The sequence below is a fragment of the Sapajus apella genome, unplaced genomic scaffold, assembly GCF_009761245.1.
Source record: "Sapajus apella isolate SASKATOON/1434 unplaced genomic scaffold, GSC_monkey_1.0 scaffold110, whole genome shotgun sequence".
NCBI lineage: Eukaryota > Metazoa > Chordata > Mammalia > Primates > Cebidae > Sapajus > Sapajus apella.
The window spans coordinates 2,421,348-2,431,873 of record NW_022437050.1 but is presented as its reverse complement, the minus strand read 5'-3'; the positions used below and the strand labels follow the sequence as shown (position 1 = coordinate 2,431,873).

The window sequence follows — 10,526 nt, the reverse complement described above, 5'->3', positions numbered from 1 at the left end:
GTAAAATAGCCGCAAGCTTTTGCATTAGAGGGTGTTACTGCCTTGACCCATGTTCATTTCATTCTTCCTATATCCTGGGGGATCATAAAGGTGATACGGAGTCATCAAGGTGCTCTAAGGCAGGCCCATTTACAGAGGAGGCAATTGATACTCAGGGTTATTGACTTGCCCAAGGTGTCTGAGAAAGCCAGAGAGAAAGACTTCATATCTCTTGGGTCTCTTTTTCTGAAAGCACATTATCTCTCTATTTAGGGAACCCATGAATGGATTCTCAGTTTCTCGCATACAAAGTCTTGGGTCTTAGGCTGGGTGCAGTGGCTCATGGCTGTAATTCTAACACTTTGGGAGGCTGAGGCAGGCAGATCACTTGAGGCCAGGAGTTCGAGACCAACCTGGCCAACATAGCGAAACCTAGTCTCTATTAGACATACAAAAATTAGCCGGGTGTAGAGGTGCACGCCTGTAATCACAGCTATGTGGGAGGCTGAGCTACAAGAATTGCCTGAACCCAAGCAGCAGAGATTGCAATGAGCCGAGATCATGCCACTGTACTACAGCCTGGGCAACACAGCAAGACTCTGTCACAAAAAACAAAACAAAACAAAACAAACAAATAAAAAAAAACTCAGCCACCAAAGATTTGGCTCCTAGAGTTTGAATCGGCATCAACATAGTCTTGTTAGTTTCTTCCTTCCAGGATTATTCCCATTTTCCAGATGAGAACTGAGGCTCTTCTCCCACTTTTTGCTTGGGACATGTACAGTGTTGGGTACTAAGAAGAGACAAGTGAACAAGATGGGCTCCAAGAACATATACATTTTTTCAAGCAGAGCAGGGAGCCCAGGTTTGAGCCACTGCCCCCTCTTGACCCTGTTGAGCTTCCACATGGTGAAACCCTGTCTACTAAAAATGCAAATGTTAGCTGGGTGTGGTGGCACATGCCTGTAGTCCCAACTATTGTAACTGTCCAAGGGGTTTCCTTGCCCACTGCCTAGACAGAGTCAATTCATCAAGACAGGGGAATTGCAATAGAGAAAGAGTAATTCACACAGAGCCGGCTGTGTGCAAGACCAGAGGTGGGGGGGGCCACAAGATCAGATAAGCCAGTTTATTGATCTGGGTGGTGCCAGCTGATCCACCAAGTGCAGGCTCGGCAAAATATCTCAAGCACTGATCTTAGGAGCAGTTTAGGGGGGGTCAGAATCTTATAGCTTCCAGCTGCATGACTCCTAAACCATAATTTCTAATCTTGTGCCCAATATTAGTCCAACAAAGGCAATCTAGTCTTGGCCAGGTGTGGTGGCTCACACCTGTAATACTAGCACTTTGGGGGCGGATTACCTGAGGTCAGAAGTTCGAGCCTAGCCTGGTTGACATGGAGAAACCCCATCTCTACTAAAAATACAAAAATTCCCTGGGTGTGGTAGCGCATGCCTGTAATCCCAGCTACTCAGGAGGCTGAGGCAGGAGAATCACTTGAACCCGGAAGGCGGCGGTTACAGTGAGCTGAGATAGCACCATTGTACTCCAGCCTGGGCAACAAGAGCAAAACTCTGTCTCAACAACAACAACAACAAAAAAAAAACAAAGGCAATCTAGTTCCCAGGCAAGAAGGAGATCTGCTTTGGGAAAGAGCTGTTATCATCTTTGTTTTAAACTATAACCACAAAGTAAGTTAGTTCTTCCTTACCCAGGAATGAACAAGGACAGCTTGGAGGTTAGAACAAAATAGAGCCAGTTAAGTTAAATCTCTTTTTCTGTCTCAGTCATAATTTTGCAAAGTTGGTTTCAATCTCTCCCTTTGGATTTTATAACACCTTAATCTTAAGGTGTAGGCTATGAAGATGGTGAAAGGCCATCGCTCTGGCTTCTTCCTGCTGAAAGGGGACATAGTGGGAATGGGAGCGAGCCCCAAGGTAAGAAGAGTGGAACAATTTTGCAACTGCCTGAGCATACTCATGCAGTGAGTATGCTTACGAGGCTTGCATGGCAAAAACATTATTACTCTCATCTATAGTTTTACTATAGTGTTTAAGTGAACAGCTTAACATAAGGTAAATAATGAGTCCTAGGATGAGCAGTACAATTCTCAATTTTAAAATCAAAGATTTGCCGGGCGCTGTGGCTCACGCCTGTAATCCCAGCTCTTAGGGAGGCAGAGGCGGGAGGATAGCTTGAGCCCAGGCGTTCGAGACCTGCCTGGGCAATATAGCGAGACCCCGTTCTCCACAAAAAGGAAAAAAACAAAAAGACAAAAAAAAAAAAAAAAAAATCAAAGATTTGAAAGCATTAGTTTGGGGACTTCTAACCCATGAATCCAAGAATTTAGGATTTAGTTCAAAAGGCAGAAAAGCTTAAGGACAGCTAACAATAGTGTACCACAGTTTTGTTTTGAAGCATAATTTTTCTCTCTAGTACCCATTTTTATTAAAAGTAAATCATGACATAACTGATTTGCTTACAAAACAGGTTTCTTCGGGGAGCTGGCCTTGGAATAGGCCTCTCGGTGTCAAGACCGCGCAGGAGGGTGGCGGATTTGTTCAGGAAGCAGCCGCTCTGCGAAGGCGAGCAACTTTGGGAGAGAGACCAGTCATGATGCCGAGCCTCAATCCCCGTAGGCCTAGCGCTTTGGTTTCCATAGCAATGGTCTCTCACAGCAGAAAGAAATCACCTGTGGCGGGTTTTCAGAGAAATCACGCCCCTGAGCAGCCCCGCCCAGGCTCAACCCGTTACCCGCCCCGCGAGGAAGCCGGGGTCACTGCAGTCCCCGCGGCGAAGCGGCGTCAGCTCCGCTCACCGCACCCCACTACATCCAGCATCGTCCGTCTCCACAGCAACGCACCTGGTATTACCACGGCGGCCACCGAGGGACAATCTTATCGCGTCCGTAGCCGCCGGCCTCCGCGCGCGTCTCTGACACCCGGCATCCGGGTCTCCCGGGCCATTATGTGTCTTCTAGGCAACGCGCAGTGCTTTGTTCAGGGCCTCGCCCAGGGACTCACTCCGCGTCAGCTCGCGCCCACCGAGCATGGCTGACAACCGACCTCCAGTTTCCAACTCTTTCTCCAACAGGGAAGCCGCTGTCACACAGCCGACTAAGCCCTTAGTTTCCTGGGACCTGGGATCCTCCAAGATTTACCCGACCGCCGCCCAGGCGACCACCAGTTGCGGCGCCACCTTGGGCTTGAACCACCTGCGGGATAGACTCGGCCGCCGCCAAGAAATCGGCCTCGGGAGTCAGCCGCAGATTTCCTTCCCGCGGCCGCGGTCTGCGCAGCCGCCGGTGCTCTTCAGGTGCGGCCCGCAGGCGCAGGGCGTTCGTCAGACCTTCCGACCCGCTAGGGCACCCGAACTCTTTCAGACTCGAGCTCCCCTCAGCCGGACCCTGACCCTTTTTCACACACGAGAGGAGTCGATTTATCGTAGCCCCAGGCCCCAGCTCCTTCTCAGTCTAGCTCTTCGGACTCCCTGGAGCCCAAACTCCCTCATCCTGGAATCCCTGGAGAACTTGGAATCCCCATCCCCAGGCCACATGTTCTCAGAGTCGGTCCCGGCCCTTCAGTCCCCTGGCATGACCTCGTGAGGCCGCAGTGCCCGAGGGGGTGAGCCCTGACTCTCCTTAGAGCCTGGAGATGCCCAGGTCCTCCCAAGCTCGAACCTATCTCATAAGCTCCTTCTCAGCCTCTGTGTTCCCCAGAGGTCCTGGGGAAAAAAAACCCAGTTCCCTCTGCCTCGCCCCGATCCTCACAAACCCCAATTACCCGCGCTCCTTTCCATTCTACAACCCCCTCACTGCATCCTCCAGGCTCCCGTCCATGGAGGACTTGAGGTGGAAAGCAATTAGGTTCAAAATAACCCTTTTTACTTAGAATATTTCCAGTCGTTGTCGCTCTCTTTCCCTTCTAGTGTTTTAGGGATTTTATTTTTTTTGAGACAATTTTGCTTTTGTTGCCCAGGCTGGGGTACAATGGCGCGATCTCGGCTCACCGCAACCTCCGCCCCCCAGGTTCGAGCAATTCTCCTGTCTCAGCCTCCCCTGTAGCCGGGATTACAGGCATACACCACCATGCCCGGCTAATTTTGTATTTTTAGTAGAGACGGGGTTTCTCCATGTTGGTCAGGCTAGTCTCGAACTCTCGACCTTAGGTGATTTGCCAACCTTAGGTGATTCGCCCACCTCGGCCTCCATAAGTGGTGGGATTACAGGCATGAGCCACCGCGCCCAGCATGAATTAGAAAAAAATTCTAGTCCTTCAAAATATTTTACCCTTCCACAGTTGTCTTTTTTGTCCTCATTATAAAAGTAGCATACACTTATGGATAAATAAGGCCAGGTGTGGTGGCTCATGCCTGTAATCCCACCACTTTGGGAGGCTGAGGCAGGTGGATCGCCTGAGCTCAGGAGTTTGAGACCAGCCTAGGCAACATGGTGAAACCCTATCTCTACCAAAAATTAAAAAAAATTAGCCAGGCGTGGTGGCTGGTGATCCCAGTTACTCAGGAGGCTGAGGTGGGAGGATCGCTTGAGCCTAGGAGGCGGAGGTTGCAGTGAGCTGAGATTGTGCCACTGCACTCCAACCTGAGCAACAGAGTGAGACCCCATCTCAAAAAAATAAAAATAAAAGAAAGAAAAATAAGACAGACCAGCAGCATGAATGGTTAGGGACAATCACTGTTAACATTTTGGTGTATTTTGTTCATGATCCATTCTTACATATATATACATACATATATATGTATATATATATATAACAACATGCTTAAAAAACAATACATCACAAAAAAGTTCACTTTCTAGTAACCTGCTTTCTTCTCCCATCTAATATACCACCGGTGTCTATGTTTCGTACACAATTACATGTATTTTATGACATACCAAAATTTATTCAGTTGTTTCCATATTATACATTGTTTCTACATTTTAGAAAGAAAATATGAATAATTTTTTTTTAAGACCAAGTCTTGCTCTGTTGCCCAGGCTGGAGTACAGTGGCACGATACTCACTGCAAACTCCACCTCCCGGGTTCAAGCAATTCTCCTGCCCCAATCTCCTAAGTAGCTGGGATTATAGGTGTTCACCACCACACCCAGCTAATTTTTGTATTTTTAGTAGAGACGGGTTTTCACCATGCTGGCCAGGCTGGTCTGGGACTCCTGACCTCAAGTGATTCACCTGCTTCGGCCTCTCCAAGTGTTGGGATTACAGATGTGAACCATCATGCCAGTCCTGAAAAATTATTTTTAAATGGACAAAACCATTTAAAAGTATATGTTCATAAGACTACTTCATGGTATAACCAAATTATCAAATAGTGAAAACTCAGTGCCTAGAAGTATATTAACTTTTCACTGTTTTCCCATTTTGACCAAATTATATTTTCACCTGGAGTACTCAGCTCCATTCTACTCCACCCCACTCCATTTTCACCTCTGACCTTTCAGAGTCTCCTAAAACCCGTCCACTCCATACCTCCCTCATTTTTCTCAACTCCCCAAACTTTCTTTCAGAATTTCCCTGTTAACCAGCCTAGCATCTGTCCAAGCTCTTCATTTTCATTTCTCCCTGCTCTGATCTATACTCCCCCAACCCCCACCACCCAGATCCCCTTGAGGCATATGCTCTAGAGCAAGTACCCCCCAAGCTAAACACCTCTCAGATTCATCCTTCTGAATCCTATCCTACAACTTTTTACTCCTCTCCTCTAACACCCCTCTCACCCATTTCATCCTTAAGGAGGATCATCAAAATGACTGCTTTTGACCAGGTGGGCGTGGTGGTGGCTCATGCCTGTAATCCCAGCACTTTGGGAGGCCTAGGTGGGTGTATCTCTTGAGGTCAGGAGTTCGAAACCAGCCTGTCCAACATGGTGAAACCCCATCTCTACTAAAAATACAAAAATTAGCCAGGCATGGTGATGAGTGCCTGTAGTCCCAGCTACTCAGGAGGCTGAAGCAGGAGAATCATTTGAACCACAGGTGGAGGTTGCAGTGAGCCAAGATTGTGCCACCACACTCCAGCTTAGGAGACAGAGCAAAACTCCATCTCAAAAAAACAAACAAAAAAGATGACTGCTTCTGATGATGGTTCTGAGTTTCTGATAACCCATCCCCTGTGGACTGCACTGGGCCCTTTTACATCCTCAGAATGGCTTTTCTTCTGTGTATCTGTGAAATACCCCTTTAGGGTACCTTTTCCACAACAAGAAACTGTGGTTACTCCCTTGCTCCTCTGAAAATTATGGCAGAGCTGCACTTGTCCTAAGACACCTGGGGAAGCCTCAGCCACTCCCCCCAGAACCCCAACAAATCTGCTGTGGCCCTGGCCCCAGCCATCTGTAACCTGTACCACCTTTCCCTTCCCACTCCAGCGTAATGAATTCCAGTGAAGCAGCAGTGAAAAAATTTTTACCCAAGAGCAATTTATCTCGGGTGATTATTCATGATAACCGCATTGCACAACGAATCTATGAGATGGAGGTAAAGTAGCCACAAGCTTTTGCATTAGAGGGTGTTAGTAGCTTGACCCATATTTATTCCATTCTCCCTATATCCAGAGGGATCATAGAGGTGATAGGGAATCATCAAGGTGCTCCAAGGCAGGCCCCATTTGCAGAGAAGCAACTGATACTTGGGGTTACTGACTTGCCCAAGGTGTCACACCTGTTTCTGTGCTAAGGGAGCCAGAGAGAAAGATTCCATGTCTCTTGGGTCTTTTTTTTCTGAAAGCACATTATCTCTCTATTTAGGGAATCCATGAATGGATTCTTATTTTCTCCCATACAAAGTCTTGGATCCAGGCTGGACACAATGGCTTATATCTCTAATCCCAGAACTTTGGGAGTTTGAGGCAGGAGGATCACGTGAGGTAATGGAGTTCGAGACCAGCCTGGCCAACATGGCGAAATCCTGTCTGTACTAAAATACAAAAATTAGCCAGGTGTGGTGGCACATGCCTGTAATCCCAGTTATATGAGAGGCTGAGCCATGAGAATTGCTTGAACCTGGGCAGTGGAGGTTGCAGTAAGCTGAGATTGCGGCACTGCACTCCAGCCTGGTCAACAGAGCAAGACTCTGTCTCAAAATAAAAAAAATGTTTTAAAAACACAAAGAAAACAAAGTCTTCAGTCCTAGAGTTTGAATGAGTCTCAACACCATCTTATCAGTTTTTTTCTTTCGGGGATTATCCCCATTTTCCAGATGAGAACTGAGGCTCTTCTCCCACTTTTTGCTTATGGACAGGTAGAGTTTGACCTGCTTACTTGAAAGCCTGAGTGCTATCACCCCACTGTTCCCATAGATCCTGACTGATGAATTCATTAAACCTGTCCTTATGGCCTGCTTGGGACAGGTACTGTGTTGGGCACTAGGAAGAAACGAACAACATAGACTCCAAGAACACACTCAATTTTTCAAGCAGAGCAGGGTACCCAGAGTTGAGCTGCCGCCCTCTTCTTTTCTTTTCTGAGACAGAATTTCATCTTGTTGCCCAGGCTGGAGTATAGTGGCGCGATTTCAACTCACTGCAAACTTCACCTCCCAGGTTCAAGCGATTCTCTGCCTCAGCCTCCCGAGTAGCTGGGATTACAGGCACCTTTTCCACAGCCTACACCTGGATAATTTTGTATTTTTAGTAGAGATGGGGTTTCACCATGTTGGCCAGGCTGGTCTCTAACTCCTTAACCATGATCCACCCACCTTGGCCTCCCAAAGTGCTGGGATTACAGGCATGAGCCACCACACCTGCCCCTATTATTATTATTATTATTTGAGACAGAGTCTCTTTCTGTCACCCAGGCTGGAGTGCAGTGGCACAATCTCAGCTCACCACAACCTCCACCTCCCAGGTTCAAGCAACTGTTCTGCCTCAGACTCCCAAGTAGCTGGGACTACAAACCTGTGCCACCATGCCCAGCTAATTTTTGTATTTTTAGTAGAGACGGTTTCACCATGTTAGCCGTCTGGTCTCAAACTCCTGACCTCAGGTGATCTGCCCACCTCAGCCCCTTAAAGTGCTAGGATTACAGGCGTGAGTCACCGTGCCTGGCCTCAGAAGCTTCTTTTTAAAGCTATATGGAGCCCTTATATGTTTTGGGTATCTGACACCTATTATGTATTATCACCCCCATTTAATAGTTCAAAAACGGAGACTCAAAGAGATGGAGGAACTTCGCGAAGATCACACAGTGAGTCACTGCAGAGTTGCAAACCCCAGTCTGGCTGACCATCATGCAAGACATTCTCCCTAAGGACACAGACTGGCTTCTCCAGTTTATATACCCGGTGACTAGCAGAGAGGCTAGTGTGTAGGAACTCAGAGCATTTGAGGGCCTCTGTGACAATGTGGCAGTGTTTCTGTCTCTCTAAAAATGTGATCACATTAAGGGAAGAGGCTGCTTTGGCTAGCCACTGATTTCAAGGAAGATAGCTAGGTTCTAGCATCCCCTGACTATGCTCTGAGAATAGTGAATGATGGCTGGTATTCTCTCATCTATGGCTGCAGTCCTCAAGAGGTTTTGCACCTCAAGGGATATTGGCAACACCTGGAGCCATTTTTGATTATTACAAGTGGGAGAGGGGTGGTGCTATTATCATTTAGTAGGTAGAGGCCAGGTATGCTGCTGAATATCACACAGTGCACAGGACAGCCCTCTACCACACAGAACTGCCCAGCTCAAAATGTCAGTAGTGTCAAGGTTGAGAAACCCTGATTGGTAAGAGTCATGCTCAAGGTAAAATCACTAGTTGAGAGAAGCCAAAAAACCTGCTGTCATAGGGTGGACTAGAACATGGTGGTAATAAGGTCGGGTGCGGTGGCTCACTTGAGGTCAGGAGTTTGAGACCAGCCTGGCCAACATAGTGAAACCCTGTCTCTACTAAAAATATAAAAATTAACTGGGTGTGGGGCTTGTGCCTGTAATCTCAGATACTTGGAAGCGTGAGGCACAAGAATAGCTTGAACCCAAGTGGTGGAGGTTGCAATGAACCGAGATTGTGCCACTGAACTCTCTCTAGGCTGGGCGATAGCAGCTTGGTAATAACAGCTGGATCAGGTACATCTCAGGTACATCCAAACCCTACTAAGCAAGAATCCTTGGGGCCTGTGTTTGTATCAAGCATCTGAAACACCTCTGATGCTCAGCCAGGTTTGGCGAACACAGACTTGAACTATGTCATTTAGTACCCACCCTCCCTCTTTAATTTCTCATGTCAAGTAATGACCCCAACGTTGACTGGCCTTTATAAAGAAGTCCTTTGCTTAACCTCCTGCTAGGTCTTCAGATAAAGTTAGTGCTTATCAGAATCCCCTAGAGGGCTTGTTAAAAATGTACATTTCCAGGATCACCATCCTCCACATTGTTTCTATATGCCCCAAACCTCCCCATCCTTCAAAACCCAGCCTCAGTTTATAAGCTGACCTCTCTGTGTAGCTTTTTTCTTTTTTGAGACAGACTCTCACTCTGTCGGCCAGGCTGGAGCACAGTGGCACCATCTCGGCTCAGTGCAACCTCTGCCTCCTGGGTTCAAGTGATTCTTGTGCCTCAGCCTCCTGAGTAACTGGGATTACAGGCGTATGTCACCACACCCAGCTAGGTTTTTTTGTATTTTCAGTAGAGACAGGGTTTCACCATGTTGGCCAGGCTGGTCTTGAACTCCTGGCCTCAAGTGAGCCACCTGCCTCAGCCTCCCAAGGTTCTGGGATTACAGGTGTGAGGCACTCCGCCCACCCTTGAAGTTACCTAGCTTAATGCCCACCTTTTACAAATAGAGAAATAGGCTCCCTGTGAGTCAAAGTATATGGAATGAATATAGGGTCCAGCTGACACTTTTCCCACCCCCACATCAGCAGCACAGATGCCTGCCCTGCTGTAAAGTGATCCTAACCTCAGCTCTATTAGGATCTTGATCCTAACCTCACCTCTGTTTTTTGTAAGGTAAGCGCTTTAGAGAAGACCAAGAAAAAGATCAGTCACTACTATGAACACCTGAAAAAAAAGTTCATGACAGAACAGCTCAGAAAGCTCGGCCGCTGGAGACAGGAATCCATGACCATCAACCAGTTCTTAACCTTCGGGTATACCAGGAACAATTTTAAAACTCCAGTCTCCCAAGACCAACCACCCTAGTTCTGGAAAAGAGATCTGCCCCAGGGCCACAGTGACACTAGTGTGACCAGAGGAGAACTAGAAACCAGCCAGCCTACACAACTGTAGAACAATAAACAAAAACCAGCGGACAGTGGAGCATGACAAATCCTCAGCAATCCTCATATTCCTTGCCTCATGCATCCCTCTATTCTGGTGAAGGAGGTCCTGATAGTCTCGTAGATGCTCAATTCGAAAAGGCGGGATCAAGCTAGCTTCCATGCTGAAGGCAAAGATTGACCTCTCAGTGCCCACATGTCTGAGGTGACATGCCAGGCCAGTTGTCCTGGGACAGTGGTATCTTAGATGGGAAGGCCTCATTAATGCCAGTCTCACATTCCAGTGGTAAGGAGGTCAGGGGGAGGCATCAGATGGACCTGGCT

At 47.6% G+C, this 10,526-nt stretch overlaps 1 protein-coding gene across 1 annotated transcript; it reads left to right on the top strand.

Moving 5' to 3' along the window:
• The first annotated feature begins 3,006 nt into the window (after positions 1–3,006).
• CUNH5orf52 (chromosome unknown C5orf52 homolog) lies at positions 3,007–10,246 on the top strand. The gene is made up of 3 exons (XM_032259549.1): positions 3,007–3,294; positions 6,370–6,478; positions 9,934–10,246. The coding sequence occupies exons 1-3, from the start codon at positions 3,029–3,031 to the stop codon at positions 10,123–10,125; spliced, it is 567 nt and encodes a 188-aa protein (XP_032115440.1). The 5' UTR covers positions 3,007–3,028; the 3' UTR covers positions 10,126–10,246.
• Positions 10,247–10,526: the final 280 nt, after the last annotated feature.

Excerpts from the sequence above, each read along its gene's own strand:
- CUNH5orf52 (XM_032259549.1), top strand. The coding sequence starts at position 3,029 with ATGGCTGACAACCGACCTCCAGTTTCCAACTCTTTCTCCAACAGGGAA. Across the intron at positions 3,295-6,369 it reads CAGCCGCCGGTGCTCTTCAG|CGTAATGAATTCCAGTGAAG; the intron begins GTGCGGCCCGCA and ends TTCCCACTCCAG. Across the intron at positions 6,479-9,933 it reads AACGAATCTATGAGATGGAG|GTAAGCGCTTTAGAGAAGAC; the intron begins GTAAAGTAGCCA and ends GTTTTTTGTAAG.